The 17,823-nt window shown below is 41.7% G+C and overlaps 1 protein-coding gene across 2 annotated transcripts in view; it reads right to left on the reverse strand.

Moving 5' to 3' along the window:
* LOC141127860 (lysozyme g-like) overlaps window positions 1-17,823 on the reverse strand; it is a 110,531-nt gene that overhangs the window by 21,982 nt on the left and 70,726 nt on the right. For both annotated transcript variants that reach the window (XM_073614705.1, XM_073614704.1), the window contains one exon: window positions 4,840-5,039. In XM_073614705.1, the coding sequence (XP_073470806.1) occupies window positions 4,840-5,039 (200 nt within the window). The remainder of the gene's footprint in view (window positions 1-4,839; window positions 5,040-17,823) is intronic.

Below are 17,823 nucleotides of genomic sequence, written 5' to 3' on the forward strand. Positions count from 1 at the left end.
GATTGGACATGCGCACTCCTTTTGAGTTCAGAAGGTAGGGGATTTTTGTACGCGTTTGTTGACGTTTAACTTGTCTGGCCAGGAAGGCTCCAGATTTGTTGCTAAAGGAGTATGAATTTAATTTTAAGCGTTTGACATAGTAGTCAAATTTGTTGTGTAATAGTTCACTTATTTTGAGTCTGCAGTCTCTAATTGCATCAAAAGTTGTCCGATTGGGTGAATTTTTGTTTGTTAATTCTAAGGCCTTTAGTTTTTGTAGCAGTGACTCTATTTCCGCTAAGCGTCTTCTGCGTTCTTGGGCACCAAATTTGATGAGTAGACCCCGCAGAAAAGCCTTATGGGCTAACCATACCATAGATTGATCTTCAACAGATGCACAGTTAATTTTAAAGAAATTCTCAATCTCGGATTTTATTTCATTTTCATACTTTGGATTGGTTATGAGGGATGAGTTCAGTCTCTATAGAGAACGATTAGTTGGACAGGTTTGGGGGAATATTCTCAAGGAAATTGGAGCGTGGTCTGACCACGTGATGAGACCTATATTTGATTCTGAGGTTGCCAATAGTGCTTTTTTGTTTGTGAGGAAAAGGTCAATCCGAGAATAAGAATTCCCTGGGTGAGAATAAAATGTATAGTCGCGTTCAACATCGTGCATGCACCTCCAGGGATCGTATAAATCTTCGCTATCTATGAATGAGGAGAGAGCAGATGCCCTCCTTCTATCTGAGTTGGTAGAATCCAGTGTGGGGTTGGGGGTGTCATTAAAGTCACCACAGATGATTAACGTGTTACTCTTGTAGGGTTCTAGAATATTTTTGAGTTTTTTGTAGAATTTTTTTTGTGAGGTGTTGGGTACATAAACATTCACCAGGGTCATGATGTGATTATCAATAGTGGCGACTAAAATTATAAATCTGCCTTCGTCATCAGTGACTACGTGGTGTAGGGTAAAAGAGACCTTGGCGCTAATGGCTATCATTACCCCACTTTTTTTTTTGTTGTTGTTGGAAAGGAAGTAATGGGAGTATTTTTTGTGTGTACAAGATGGGGCGTTGGTGTTTGAGAAATGCGTCTCTTGCACACATAGTATGTCTGCATGTTGGGAGCACGCTTCTTTCCAAAGAAGATTTCTCTTAAAGGGGGAATTAAGCCCTTTGGCGTTTATAGATGTGACCTTGAGTGTCATAATTGTATGCGTTAGAGGTTGGTTTGCAGGAATTGAGTGCGACTATAATCTTGTATACAGCTGGCTGTTATAAAGAATGGCTATTGGACAGTAGTAAAAATTGAGAGTTATAACAAACAACTTAATAGCTCTTAGTAACTGAAAGAAAGTAAAACAACCGTTGCAACTCAGCGTGTGACAAATACAGATTATGGAATATCGTTAGAGATATTGCACACTGTTAGAAATAAGAACAAAAGAAAAACAATGTAAACAGTTCTCAGATAGTGTATTGAGTGAAAAATTATAAGTAAGCGCTTGACTAAGTGTGCACGGCACACTATAAAGTGGTGGGAGGTGGAGATTAATAAATCGCCCAAGCAGGATATATCTGAGCTGGGGACTAGTAGATCTAAGGTAGCATTAGGTTTTATCCGCCTTGTTTGGTTGGCGTTGAGCAGAAGGGTTCGGAGGTGCATCCTGCTTGTGTGGTCGGTGAGACGTCGCGGGGATGAGTAGTAGGCCCCAGTTTGTTAGTTTCTTATATCCATCTTTAGGTGATAGAATTGGGATTGTTTTTTGCTGGTATGTGACCAGAAGCTTGGTGGGGTATCCCCAACGATAGATAATGTTATGCTCTTGTAGGATTGAGGTGACCGGAGTGTATGCTCTACGTAGTTCCATAGTAGCTGGTGACAAATCCACAAAAAGGGCTATTTTAGAATAGGGTGCCGGTAAGGGTTTGAGATTCCTTGCCGTGTAAAGGATTTGTTCCTTTATGTGGAAAAAATGGATTCTGGCTAGGACATCTCTGGGAATCTCCGCTGGCAGGTGATCTGGTTTTGCGATTCTGTGTGCACGATCGATGAGTAGGTCGTGAGGAGAGAGATTAGGAAGCAGGGTGAGAAAGAGCTGCTGTAGGTATTTTTTGAGCTCATTGGGTGGCACTGACTCGGGGATCCCTCTGAATTTTATATTATTTCTTCTGGACCTGTCCTCAAGGTCTGCCAGCTTCAGTTTAATTTTTTGGATCTCATCCGTGTGATGAACGTGCGCATCGAGAAGCTCATTATGAGCTTTACTCATTTCAGATATATGTTCCTCAGTGGTGTCAGCTCTGTCTTCTAGACAGTCAAGCCTGTCATGTGCTTGTGATAAAGATAGCTGCAGCTCCCTGTGTAAATCTTTTTGTAGAGTGAGTAGCATCGACTTTAGCATGCTTTCTGACACTGGGTTGTCAGTTACAGGGATATTTGCTAAGGAGGATGGGAGTGTGGAGCTGAGAGAGGTGGATTCTGAGGAGTTCCCATGGTGTTTTTTAGCCTGTGGAGTTTTGGTGGGTGAGTTGCAGGGAGAAGAGGCAAGTCTCTTACCTCTGTCCTGCTGTGCCTCAGATGGATCTGATGCTAGAGGGGGGAGACTATCCATGTCTTCTGTGTCCCTCGATCCTGTTAGCACTGCTCCTTGTTGGCGGTGTGGCTGAGCGTTGCTTGTATGGCCGTGCTGTGCGGCTGGGAACGGAGAGCGGCCGGCGCCATCTTGCTTGTGTCTCTGTTCCATGAGGCCGAAATATTCAGTCAGGCGGCGGGGTTGTGGCGGCGGATTACGCCTCCCTGACATGCCGGTTCGTGTCCCGTTGTTCTCCCCTCGCTACTCGGGGAGAGGGGAGAAGCTTGTAGCTGTGTGTTGCTGTATATCCCAGCTATGGAGCGGAGCTCGTGATTCAAGCTTCCATCCCGCTCCACGGCTAGCCACGCCCCTCCTCCTCTATTTTAACAGTGGATACTTTGTTTATACTGATTAAAGAGTGCAAGATATTAATGCACCCATGCGTCCTTGGTGTTTTTTCATGTTGCAGAAACAATATTACTGCAGCGCATAAATAACAGTCTATGTAGAAAAGGAGAGAATCCCTTGTGGCATGAAGAGGAGAACAATTCTTCTGTACAAAGTGACGTTAACCTCCACCCCAGACACGCAGATGTCCTTACCAGACAGGCAAGGACTGCCTTGGTGATTTCCTATAGTGTTCAGCTTGCATTTTTTGAGTTCTTGAGTTTGCGCTAATTGTACCCCCTTTTTATGTTTTTTTCATGTTGCCTGATGCTGTTGGATTTTCCCTGATCCTGAGTATGTGGTATAGCCTGTTGGCTTTCCTTGGATAGAACTTTCATTCAGTGACTTTTTGGGGATTTTGTAATACACTTGGGACATCTACAATATATTTTTCTTTCCTTATGTGAACTTTTTGGGAGGGCCACATCTTTTGTAATTTCTTTGAATAAAGAAGGGAAGCTACATGGGGAAACTCCCTGTACAAGGGTCTTAAGGAGTAGGAGGCCAGTGGTCTTTTAAGCAAGATATTGTTGAGAGCCAAGTACTTGTCCAGAACCAGCTGCAGGTAGGAGAGGATTCACATTATGGAGAAAATTCTAGGGTGAAAACCCCAACATTCACACCATGTGAAGTATGCCTTCTATATCCAATGACTGACCATGCAGGAAGTAGCCTTCCTAGCCTTAAGCTATATAGGAATGACACATTCAGAGATGCTGGGCTTCAACAGCTATTCCATTAAAGCCAGTGACTGAAGCAGGCTGGTACTGTAAATCTGTCCTTTAAACAAAAGCCTGTTGATCCGGTAAGGCCTAGGCCTTAGGTACCATCTCATTCAGACCCTTCCTGGAGGGTTTTTCCTCCGGAGGATCTAAGTGGGAATCCCAAGACTAGCATTGCTTCATTCTGACTCTTGGGATTTTACTCCGTTGGGTTCACTCACCCAGTGTTCTATTCAGTATGTGACTCTTATGCCCCTAACTGATTGTTCAGTCAACCTTTCTTGCCTGTTTGTAATACACACCAATCTTACAAGATTGGTGTCCTGCCCTAGACCGAGTGATTTTCTCCCATTTTATCTTCCATCCTTCTAAGCTTCTATTTTGAAAGATGATAGGGATATTTAATATTATTCATTTTTGTATTCTGACATGTATTTTTTTATATCTCTACAATAGTCTGCATCATTGTCAGTAATTTGTGTATACTTGTCTTCCAGTGTTTACTCAGACCTTGTGAGGGTCGGTCCCTCCCAGCTGCTCATGGATCGAGACACTTTCTCCCAGGTTGGTGGGTCTTCTCTCCCTATCCCCTTTCTTTGTTCCTTTTCTATCTCTTTCTCCTATTCTCTCTTTTCTTTTTAAGGGCTGCACCACTCTCCACTCAGGGCACGGGGGGCCATTTTTGCGCCCATTTTGCAGGATGGTCCAACACTGCAGAGACAACCAAATCTATTAAAGTTCCAGGGTGTTGACTAAGTCCTCTGCATCAACAGGGTGGCCAGGACTCCTCCTCAGCCTGACAGGCTGGAATCTGCTAAGAAAATCATCAAAATACAGAAAGGAAGGACATCTGATTCTATAGCAAGATTCCTGAACTATCAAAACAGGGACAACCTGGTCCTGCACAATCAGGAGGCAACGAGCGAGTGTGTATATCTGTTATGTACAAGTGTAATTTGTTAAAATGTAGTAAAGTTTATATATTCTGCATACTTGTCTGTATAATCCTTTTGAAAAGCTATTTTTACTACAATAAATTATATTCCATCAGCATTTTCAGCGTGCTGCTTATTCATTTTACTATTTATGAAACATTAGGAAACAGTTGATTACCTGCATCAGGCCATAAGCATTGCCATGATCACCCCATTTATTGGCGTCCAAAGCATTGCCAGCACGTGATTCACGAGACATGATTGCTGCAATTATAGCTGGGTCCACACCAGTTTTCCTGGACACAGACGTAATCTTCTCCCTGTAAGAGTTTACCCTTTTCAGATCTGTTTCTGCTAGTTTTTCAGATGCTTCTATTCCTTTAAGAAAGTGAAAAAAAAATGGTCATTGAAGATATTAATGGAATGTTTTTATATAGCAAGAAAGGTTACAAATTTGACCCAAATCTCAAAGTACAACTTTGAAATTGTATACAGATATCCAATGGTAAGAAAATGAAAAAAATATTTATTATAGGGAGTGTTAGTGGTTTTTAGCTAAAGATGTAAAATATGTAAGATTTCTTTAAACTTATCAATTTGATCAATATGCGTTAATGGTTTAAAAACCTGTTCTGTGTTCTTACATAGAGGAGCCATATTTTTTCATTGCGGAAAATGCTCCATGCAGGACTACAGAGCTTAGACGTTTAATAGAGAAAACTGCTTTTGCAGCTTTCTTTAGGCTTTGTAAAACTTGGATGGGGCTCTGAAGTTTGGAGATTCACTAGTGTCTTGGGTGGTAGATAATCTCCAACCATGTGTACAGGTTTTACGGAGGACCAGCAGGGTGTGTGCTCAGGTGCACACAGCCCTCATAATGGAGGTTTAGAAATACCTCAGCGCTCCCAGTTGGAGACTGCTCCACCCAAGGGAGACAGGAGGTCTCCAGGAGTCAGAGAGGATGCATGTGGCAGCCAAAGCCTGTGTGTCTGCAAGAGACAGTAAATGGCCTGAGGACTGAGGTCAGAGTAGATGTGTACATGAGTGTAAAGCTGTCCAAACTAAAAGAAGTCCAGCCTGAGCTTTTTAGGCCGGGCTTCTCCTCTTGGTCACAAGAGTGCAATTCGTTTTGCACTCCTGTGACCCGTTTTCAGCGGAGAACAGTCTGCAGTCCGCTGATGTCACTGCCATCCTGACTTCCCAAGTCTGGATCCACCAGCTACCTTGATTGATGGCAGTCTCAGCGGCTCACTGAGATGACCGCTCCCCGCCCCTCCACAGCTCATTGCTGCAATGAGCGTGGAGGATCAGAGCAGGAGACATGCTGACTGACAGGCAGCATCTCTCTGCTTGGGGAGGAGTGAGAACATCGCCATCAGCAATGTTCAGTGGCTCGGTTCTCAGTGCAGAGACGCCGAGGGACAGCTGCAGCATCGGTCTGATGCTCTATCCACTGAGGCAAGTATGAATCTACAAAAAAACAAAAACCCATACTTCTCTTTGAAGAACCTGTGGTCTGTGTGACCAGTGAAAAAAACAGAGGTACTGCTAAAGAGAGAGCCAGGTGGGCTAGTATTTTTGTGTGCATTTTTACTGGAGAAGAACCCCTGTGTGGGAGACATGATATGTTGGACTTTTGCTTTGCGTTTTACCTTTAATAAACATGGGCTGCCAGGCATTTAAAATATAGTTTCTGACTGATGTTGGACAGCAGGAGCTAGTACTTCCGGGCAAGTCTTCAGGAGGGAACCACCAGTTTGCAGCCTGGAGGTCTGGTGAGGGACGTGCTATCAGGAGGACTGGAGAGGCATGCCAGAGAGGACTGAAAGGAAATAGTCAGAGCTGGGTGTGGAGCCAGTGAGGATTGCAATGTCATGTGCAGTAAAGTCAGGCAGCTGCTGCCAGGACCTAAAGAGGACTTACTGGGAGCAGTAGTCCACCTAGGACAGCTAGCACTAGAGACTTCCTATTTCATTGCTGCTACATTAAAAGGGACCCGGAGTCCCTGCCTGCAAAAGGTGGTTGCTAAGGCCTGGCTGAGCCAGTGTCAGGCCTAACCATTTGATAGCTGTGCCGGAAGTTAAGGAGAGGGAGAGAGGGAGAGAGGGAGAGAGGGAGAGAGAAATTCCGCGTGCACACGGTCGGACTTTTCGACCAGACTTGTCCGACGGACGCCCACGGACCAAATCCGGCAGACAATCTGATCGTGTGATGGCTTCACTGGACCTTCAGCGGACTTTTCCAGTCGCAAATCTGACGGACTTTAGATTTGGAACATGCTTCAAATCTTTACATCGTAACTCCGCCGGACCTAGAAATCCGCTCGTCTGTATGCTAGTCCGACGGACAAAAACCGATGCTAGGGCAGCTATTGGCTACTGGCTATCAACTTCCTTATTTTAGTCCGGTGTACGTCATCACATACAAATCCGTCGGACTTTGGTGTGATCGTGTGTAGGCAAGTCCGGTCATTAGAAAGTCTGTTGAAAGTCTGTCTGACTTTTGTAGCTGAAAAGTCCGACCGTGTGTACGCGGCATAACAGTCTGCAAGCAAGAGATGTGCTGGAGGAGACTGAAGTAGCCAAGAGTATATAGTTGTCCCAACTGATTGATTTACAATCAACCAATTGCTTGTTCTACTGGGCATCCCATATATTCCTATCCCTTTTCAAGTTCAAATCCCTCAATAAAAATACAAAACAAGCGCATGGACTGTTCATTGTCTCAAAAGTGACTGGGAAGTGAATGCCGGGCTGGGCAGGGTAACAGGTGGGCCACAACTTTCAGCAGCCTCTACGGGGGTACCGCTACACATACTTCACAAAAGAATAATGATCATGATCAAAAGTTCACCTCAGGTCCTTTGTGGCACCCGGAAGGCCTCAAGTGCGTCTGATAATGTATTAACATTGTATTACAGTGTATTAACAGTAAACAATGTGTTTAACGATGTGACGGGAGGGCCCGTGGGAACTCAGAATACATCTTATGTCTAAGTCACCCTGTGCCATCCTGGCACAGGGTGAGTGAGAAAATATATCTTGAACTACTTAAAATGGGACAGTAATATTTGTCCACAATATCTCCCAGGATGTATGTAGAGTCTATTATTGGTTTGGTTGATTCTGAACGCAACCTGTTAATTGAATGAGCTGATCACATTGTCCTCTATACAATGTAGGAGACGGGACGACTCCTATTGGAGCTCATGTTAATTAGGTTAATTGGGTTTTGTTTGTATTGTTAATTGTAATTAGCTCCAGCTATTGTGTTTATACTACTGTGTGAAGCTCGGTGCCCACAAGTCTGGGCGAAAGGTCATGTCTCAGTCACCTAGGCTGTATAAAGGATAAGATAATTAGCTCATGTTAATTAGGTTACAGTTGTATTGTTAGAGGAGGTTCCAACGGCATATAAAGTCTTGTAATTTTGATTCTAAATAAAGTGAGTTCTGATGTACTCCAAGACTGGTGTTGTCTAGTTCTTGGGGTTCCTATAGCCAGATCCATTGGACTCGTGTTCCAGAACTTAGGAATCGGTATATGACGGAAGCACTCAAGCGGAGTGTGGGACGTTCCGTGACAAACCCCTACTGCTACCAATGTATGCCATACATCAAAAGCAAAAAAGGGTTAAAGAAGTAAAGAAAGTCCCGAAATCCCAAAATCAAGGCACATACACAGTAGGTATTCCCATTTATCAGTATCAAAGGCCTTAGCTACAGTATATCCAAGCTCAACAAAAGGCTAACGTTTGTTGTCTTAGCATGGTCAATGAAGTTTGAGTCTCCTAGTGTTATTCGTCAGCTCACTGTCGGGTAAGAAGCCACACTGATCTGAGGAAATCACAAAAGAGATCATCCTTGTGAGTCAAGTTGCCATCAATATTAAGGACTGAAATGGGCTGCAAGTTACCCAGAGGCATAGGACAATTTACTGGTTTGGAGAGCATTGTTTTATGTGCCTGTTTTAATCTCTATACTTATTACAGCAACGAAGATATGAAAGGTTTAAAGTTTCTGCAATGCATTCAGTGAAAATATGCTACATTTTCCCTTTAACCCCTCACATAGCTTTTTATTGGTTGGACTGTGAATGTGGTCATACAAAGGAAATGATTTCCTGATTTCGGACAGAGTAATGCTACAGTGCACAAAACACCTCATCTGGGGTTTCTCTGTGCCAGTGCATATCGCTCCACACGTACCATACACATTTCCCCTCTTAAGCACTTTTTTCATTTTTTGCACACGTTAAAATCTGAATTTTTGACAATAAAAATATTTCTAACCCCCAGAACATTATATATTTTCTCAGGCAGAGGCCCTGTAGAATAAAACAGATATCATTTTTTTTATGCACAATATTTGCAAAACTGTCCATCAAATCTATATTTTTGGGAAAAATACACTAAAATTAATTTTTAGTGAACAGAAACGATTTAATCCCCATTTTATTTTTTTCGTTCAATATGAAGTTCATGTAGAGCAGGGATCTTCAAACAACCCTCCAGCTGTTGCGGAACTACACAGCCCATGAGGCATTGTAAAACTCTGAATTCACAGTCATGACTAGGCATAATGGGAATTGCAGTTCCTGAACAACTGGAGGGCCATAGTTTGAAGACCCCTGATGTAGAGAAAATAGTACTAAATGTGTCAGGCCTCAATGATGGTTTGAATGCCTTCACAGCTCTTTGGAAGCAGCACATGCTAGTCATGTAAAAGTGATCAGGTGGCTCCACAGCCACCCAGATCACTCTTATATTAACCCTTCTCTACCAGCGCATTGTAAAATGATGGCGGCAGGAATATTCCCTCCCTCTTGGCGGGCATCATATGATGTCCGTTCTCTCACCCCCTCAGGACACAGCCCGTCCCCAATCAGGGTAAAGAAGCAATGAAAATGGCTCTTTACCACGTAACTGGCTGTGTCCAGTCACAGCCGGTCACATGCACTGTCTTTGTGCACGCTGCTCATGCGCACCCTAGGAGCTCGCAGCCTGGTGATTGGGGATGCGGCATGTCACTGTGGCACAGCCCATCCCTGATCAGGGTAAAGAGCCAATGAAATTGGCTCTTTACCATGTGACCGGCTGTGTCCAATCACAGTCGGCCATAAATGTCAAACCGTGGTAACTAGCTGTTACCGGGTTCTCCTCCTCACACATCATTCCTGTCTGAGGAGGAGATTGCAGTGAACAGCTAGTTACCACCTACAGTGTAAAGTAAAACACACTGATTGCCCATAAATAAAGAGTACCTGTCACCAGCCCTTCAGAGTACCCGAGTATCTGTCTCTAGCCCATCAGCAGTGTACCCGAGTACCTATCTGCAGCCCATCAGAGTACCCAAGTGCGTATTTGCAGCCCATGCCTCATAGAATACACGTTGGGGTGTTTGTTTTCCAAAATTGGGTCATTTTGTATGCGTTTCCATTGTCCTGGTGCTCCAGGGTCTTCAAAAGTGTGATAGGTTGTCAGGAAATTATATGTGTAATTTATGCCCTTAGAACACCTGATGGTGCTCCCTGCATGTTGGGACTCTATGGCCAGGCTGTGTAAAAGTCTCACACATGTGGTATTGGCATACTCAGGAGGAGTAGTAGAATGTATTTTGGGGTGTAATTGCAAGTATGCATATGCTGTGTGTGAGAAATAACTTGTTATTATGACAATTTTGTGTAAAAAATAAATAAATAATTTCTTCATTTTCCCAAGAACTGTGGGATAAAATGACAACTTCAAAAAACTCACGATGCTTCTTACTAAATACCTTGGACTGTCTACTTTCAAAAAAGGGGTAATTTGGGGGGTATTTGTATTGTCCTGACATTTCAGGGCCTCAAGAAATGAGAGATTTCAGGGGCGCATGCGCGGCTGCCTAAGAGAGCGGTAATGCTATCTTAGAGCTCCGCTCCTGGGACGATTGCACCGGAGGACTACAGGTTCCAGCGGCACCGCGAACGATACACAGCGATAGCTGGTACTTCCTAGAGCCCTCAGGTATCTTTCTCATGGTCTTGCGGGGCCCAAAACTTAAATATAAAGCGGGTATGGCTAAAGAAGCGCCGGCCAGGCAGTCTTCCAAGATGGCGGCGGCAGTTACCTCACAGCCCTCTACACCGCACACTAGGAAAACATTGCCACACAGTGTAAAGACCCAGGATTTCACCGCTGAGTCTGACTCATACTGGTGGCTCACAGACTGTGATTCAATCTGACATGTTTAAAACATTTGAACGCATGCTACAGAAAGCCCTCAAACAAACTTCAGATCACATTACTGATAAATTGACAAAGGAAATAAGGGAGCTGGGACAGAGAACGGCTGAGTTGGAATTGAGAGTGGATGAAATAGATAGTCACACACAGCACTTTATCTCTGAATTTGAGAACCTTAAAGAGGAAAATGTTATACTACAGTCACGTTTGGAGGATCAGGAAAACAGAGACAGACGATCGAATCTGCGAATTAGGGGAATCCCTGAGACTGTTATTGATCTTCAAGCCACCATGATAGCTCTATTCCAGGAATTACTGCCTGGTATTCCTGTGGATAGACTGGAAATGGACAGAGTGCACAGGGCTTTAGCTCCTCGCAAAACTAATGGCCCCCCTAAAGACATAATTGCCAAATTTCATTATGTTTGTCGCTCTTCAGAGGACTTGCAGTCGGCTATGATTGAATTGGGTATTGCAGATAAAACAACACCTAAAGAGCAACATCGTAGACGATCGGCCTCCAGCTCCTCTCCACAAAATACAGCAGCAGGCTTCAATAATCCCTCTTCCTCTTCACGCCAGAATATCCATAAACGTGGACGATTTGAAAATTCAACACCATCTAATGAAGACTCCATGGACTGACCTATACACTTTTTCCAGATCACAACTCATTATTCGATCACAGTACTCAGTGCTGGTTCATACACTTTTCTATTGACACTAACAAAGTAACAATTTTTGCTGGACTCTCAATTTTTTTTTTTTTTGTATTTAGAGATTTTTGGGTTCTACCAGCTTACCTGATATTTCTTATATTTGGTTTCTTGTTCGTTTTTGATGGTCATATTCTTTTTCTTTTTCTTTTTACCTCTTTATAACCAAACTACCACTCCTTTTGGCCTCATTAATTACCTTTGTCTTTTTTCTTTTCAGGTTCTCATAAGGTTGTGTTTGTATGTGCATGTGTGTACGTGCGTGTATACATATGCACATATATATATATATATATATATATATATATATACACACACACACACACATACACATACAGGTATCATTTTTTTTTTTCTATTTTGCTGATTGGAGTAAGCTTAGTAGTTGGTAGTTATTGTTACACAAAGATTAAAAATGCTCTATTTTTAGTGTTAACTACTTATATAACCCCTGTGGTTCTCCGGTGTTGATCTTCCCTTAGGAATTTCTTGCCACCCCCTTTACCACCCTCAGACCCCTGCTATTATTATGTGGGATTCTGTTGGTGGCCCTGGAACCTCTCGGAGACTTCTGATTACTCTCTTGAGACGTTCCCACACCCTACTGTTCTGTCACAAATTAGCGATATTTGGTCCCTATTCTAGGGTAGTTCAATTTTATTATTTTACTTTTTTCTCTGTCACTTTTTTCTCTCTTTTACCTCTTCAGGTGGTGGTCCTGGTTTTTGGTATGTATTGTATTCCTCATGATATAATAATATCCCTGACACTATTATGGCCCCCATAAATATTTTATCTTTAAATGTACAAGGGTTTAATATCCCACATAAACGCACAAAGGCTATGCGCTCCTTTACAGCTAAGAAAGCTCATATTATATGTTTGCAGGAAACCCATTTTACAGACAAAGTTTACCCTAGGTTCCTTTCGACCTCATACCCTCAATTTTATGCCGCCTCTGCCTCAGTTAAAAAGCGTGGAACTCTTATTGGCTTCCATCGCAATACTCCCTTTACCCTTGTGTCACAGTTAAATGACCCAGAAGGAAGATATACATTACTTACTGGCTATATTTCCGATACTCCCATTACGATAGTATCCTACTATGCCCCAAATAAACGCCCAGAAGCTTTTTTATCCCATCTTTTTCAACTAGTTGATACGCACAAATTTGGTACGGTTGTCTTGTGTGGAGACTCTAATGCGACGGTTTTTCCTTTCTTGGATAAATCCCCTTCAGCCCCACTTACAATCTCTGCTAGATTGACTCTCCAATCTCTGCTTTCTACTCATAACTTAGTAGATACTTGGCGAGAACTTAATCCTTCCAGTAAACGTTTCACACACTATTCATATCCACATAACTCTTTCTCACGCATTGATCATATCTTAGTCCCATCTAGCATGATACTAGAAATGATTTCCTCTAAAATAATCCCATTTCCATGGACAGACCACTGTGCTGTTGTCACAACTTTAGCTTCCACTATTCCCAGATCACACGACACAACCTGGTGTGTTAACAACTCCATATTGACCAATCCATCTCTTAAAACTGAGATTGAAGAGGCAATTACTGATTATCTTTCATTTAATGACACGAATGATGTCTCCCCCCTTACGTTGTGGGAGGCCCACAAAGCGGTCATTCGGGGCAGATTGTTACAACAAGCATCAGCAATTAAAAAAGAACGGAAACTAATGTTTGCAAAGCTTGAGGCTGTTTACAATAAATGCCATGTGGCCTTTCAATCTCACCCAAATGCCGCCAATAACTCAAAACTGGAGAAAGCTCGTCTTGATCTAGACCTTTTTTTAACCGATTCTGCTGATAAATTACTACGTAAACGCCAACATATCCAATATCTTAAAGCTAATAAACCAGATACCCCTATGGCGCGTAGTTTAAAGGCAATACAACATGCACAGACTTCTTTCAGATTGAAAATATCCCGTGATGGATATACTAGCAACCCAGTTAAAATATTAGAGATATTTCGCTCTAATTTAGCTAAATTATATTCCTCTGCTCAAGACTTTGATAAAACAAAAGCAGAAACTCTGTTTTCCAACATAAAGCTCCCTACCTTAGACCAGGAACAACGTGATACCCTTGAGTCTCCCATAACAGCACCTGAAGTTCTAACTGCCATTAAACTATTAAAACCACATAAGAGACCTGGTCCTGATGGGTTCTCAGCATTATATTACAAACAGTATGCACACATTTTAGCACCGATCTTGACCAGGGCCTTTAATTCTATCTTGAAAGGTTATTCATTTGGGTCTGATACACTGACCTCCATTATAGCAATGATTCCCAAACCCCGTTCCGACTCTACCTCTTGGACCAATTACCGCCCCATATCGCTCCTTAACCTAGACATTAAATTGCTAGCCAAGATCTTGGCGACTCGTTTGAATAACGTTATAGGTCGACTGATTCACAGAGACCAAACAGGTTTTATGCCAACGCGCCAGGCGGGTGATAATGTCAGGCGAGCTCTTTTACTTATTCACACAGCTAAAGTCAGACACATCCCTACATGCCTATTATCTTTGGATATCAGAAAAGCTTTTGATTCTGTCACCTGGCCATATTTGCAGTACATGCTTCAAAAATGGGGATTTGGGAATCATTTTCTTACATGGATCTCCTCTCTGTATAATAACCCAAAGGCATACATTAAATATGCGGGGTATAAATCTGCAATGTTAGACATTAGAAGAGGGACAAGGCAAGGCTGCCCTCTATCCCCATTGCTTTTTGCTCTCCTGATTGAACCACTAGCACAACTAATTAGGTCTCATCCTGATATTAAAGGAATCGAATTAGGCGGATATCAACACAAGTTATGCCTTTATGCAGATGATGTTCTTATCTTTTTATCTCATCCCTATATATCAGCCCCAAATTTACTAAATGTCCTGGAAAAATTTGCCCAAGTATCTGGACTTTTTGTTAACCCCACAAAATCGAATGTGTTAAATATATCTTTGCCACAAGCAGAACTTCGACACGTCCAAACCTCATTACCATTCAACTGGGTTACCCATCAAATCTCATATTCAGGAATACAACTTACAACCTCGATTAAAGATCTATTTGCGGCTAATTATCTTCCTCTACTGAAACAAGTTACAGGCTATATGAAACAATGGACATCTCTTCCATTATCATGGTTAGGACGGATCAATGCTATAAAAATGTCTATATTACCAAAATTTTTATACTTGTTTAGGGTATTACCTATCCCGTTACCTACATATTTTTTAAGACTCACACAACGTAGAGTCATGTCTTTTATTTGGGGAAACACTAAACCCAGAATTTCCAAAACTACATTGTATCTCAAAAAATTGAATGGCGGATTAGGTCTGCCAAACTTCACTTCCTATTACTATGCTGCTCAACTATCACCCCTTCCTAAATATCACTCAATGGTAGAAACACCCCTTTGGGTTCATATTGAATCAGTTGACAGCGACCCTATCTCTGTGGCCAATATGCTATGGCTCCAACCTAAAGATAGATCACACCTATCTAATCCCATAACGAAACATTCTTTGGCTATTTGGGATAAATTTAACAGAGCTTGTAACCTCCAATCCCCACATAATCCTCTTCTTTCGTTCCTTAGGAACCCGGCCTTCTATCCTGCTTGGAAATTCCCAAAATCATTTGCTGCATGGTCTTCCATAAATTTAATTCGATTTTATCAATTAAGCAACGATACCGCTATTCATGCATTCCCGGTGCTATGTGAAACGTATGGGCTTCCTAGATCTGAAATTTTTCATCATTTGCAAATCAAAAATTTTTATACTCCACTCCTTACCACAGGCTCAACAATGAATCAAATGTCACAATTTGAGCGTATTTGTAAAAGCGACCCACATGTGAGGGGTTTGATTTCATCTTTATACCAACAACTTACTGAGACTCATAATGGTTCACTACCCCCTTATGCAGATAAATGGGCACAGGATATGAACCGAGTGTTTGACACTAATGACTGGTCCGATATATGGTTAGCCATTAAGAATTCCTCACCGAACTGCTATGCTTTGGAAACAAATTTTAAAGTCTTAGCACGGTGGTACTTAGTACCAGCCAGAATTGCAAAATTTATCCCGACATACCCAATTAACTGTTTTAGAGGTTGTTCTGCACCAGGTACCCATTTTCACATATGGTGGCAATGCCCCATAGCTCAAGAATTTTGGAAGAATATTTTTGGGATGGCCTCTAAAGCTCTGGAAACCTCTATTCCACCAGACCCAGCTTTGGCACTCCTAAATTTGAAACCCACTACGCTTACCCGCACCCAATTTCAGTTATTTATCCAGCTTAGCACTGCAGCCAAGCAAACTATAGCAAAAGCTTGGAAATCTCAAACCTTGATTGTAGCGGAAGCCAAATACAGAATGAATAAAGCCCTCATATATGCCAAAATGACAGCTATTGAGGACAATAACGTTAATAAAATTTTGCAAAATTTGGCAACCATGGGTTAAACATTTCTTCTCCTACGATTTTGACCAGTAGTTACTGTTACCTTACTAGGATTCTTGATTGCTTACTGTCAAAATATCTGTTGGAACCAGGCCACCACCTGGAGAGATTCTTCTTCTTCTTTTCTCTCTCTTATTCCTTTCCATAACTCTCTTACTTTTTCTCTCCTCTACTATAATACATACTTTTGGGACACTCTTTTCCTATTACTACATTATTTGCTATTTATAAATAATAGTATGATTTATTGTATCAGTATATTTATTTTGAGCAATCAAATTCTACAAATAAGCAGGTCAGGACCCTGATTTATAATATATTCCATTTAATTTATCTCCGGTTATCATTGTAACAAATGTTTTTAAATGCCCCCACCCTTCTACAGCTTGCACCCATTGGGGTGGTAGGGTGGTCTGGAGGCATGGTTTATAGGTACCACAAATTGATCAGAGGCTCTCAGCCCGATCTTATACTATATATAAGAATATAGATTGCTCATACACTTTATGGTCTGTTTTTTTTTCTTTTTTCTCTTATTTTTCATTTATTAAACCTTTATTGTATATCACAATATATTCATATATTGATGAAAAATCAAATGATTTTGACAGTATCCCTTGTACCAATGTTTATATTCTATTGTTCTTCTTTATGTAAATCTTAATAAAAACATTGAACAAGAAATGAGAGATTTCAGGGCCTCAAAAAAATTGTGGGAAAAAATTACAACTTCAAAAAACTCACCATACCTCTTACTAAATACCTTTGACTGTCTACTTTTCAAAAAGGGGTCATTTGGGGGGTATTTTTACTTTCCTGACATTTCAGGGCCTCAAGAAATGAGGCCGTCAGTACATCAGGTATGATCAATTTACAATGATTGGCACCATAGCTTGTAGACTCTATAACTTTCACTAAATATTATACACTAATTTGGGTTATTTTTCCCAAAGATATGTAGCAGTATAAATTTTGGCCGAAATTTATGAACAAAAATTACCTATTTGCAAAATTGTATAATAGAAACTAAAACAAAGTGTTTTTTTTTTTTTTAATTGTCACTCTTTTTTCAGTTATTCACCAAAAGAAAGCTCTAAAAAGCCCAAAAAATGGTTACAAGCCTACAGATGCTACTTCAGCCGTGAGCTTGTTTTAACCTGCTGACTATTTGGACATAAAACAATCTCCTGCACTTGGTCAACTGAGTAAGTTGCGCAGCCAACCCCCTTAGAAAAGTAAATGGAATGTAGCAGGTCTTGCTGCCCTCCTCAGAACAATGGGTATCCTTAGAACTGAAACATACAAAAAGAACAGGAGGGCGCACCGACCTTGTGCATTAACAAAGATAACATTTATTCATAAAACATAACAAGAATTATACTCACAAACGAGCTTTAAAAACAAGGCTTATCAATACTCCGGCAATTGCAAGCAGTATCTCTAGACGCCTGCAACCTGGACCTGGATATTTTGAGGAACCAGATGGCATCACAAGCGGCTTACGCGTTACGAGGGCGAACCCTCTTCCTCAGAGCCACAGCATGGCAGTTTGACCTCCTCTAGCATCCTCTTAATATACCCACAAACACATGTATGGGTAAACACCCCACCAAAGCCTGTCACACCTACACGAGTGAGCTCCGCCCACCATGTCCATCCATCACATGATGTATTCTATACACTGTTGTCATCCTCCAAACACCAAATA

This window comes from Aquarana catesbeiana, linkage group LG02 (genome assembly GCF_042186555.1).
Source record: "Aquarana catesbeiana isolate 2022-GZ linkage group LG02, ASM4218655v1, whole genome shotgun sequence".
Lineage (NCBI taxonomy): Eukaryota > Metazoa > Chordata > Amphibia > Anura > Ranidae > Aquarana > Aquarana catesbeiana.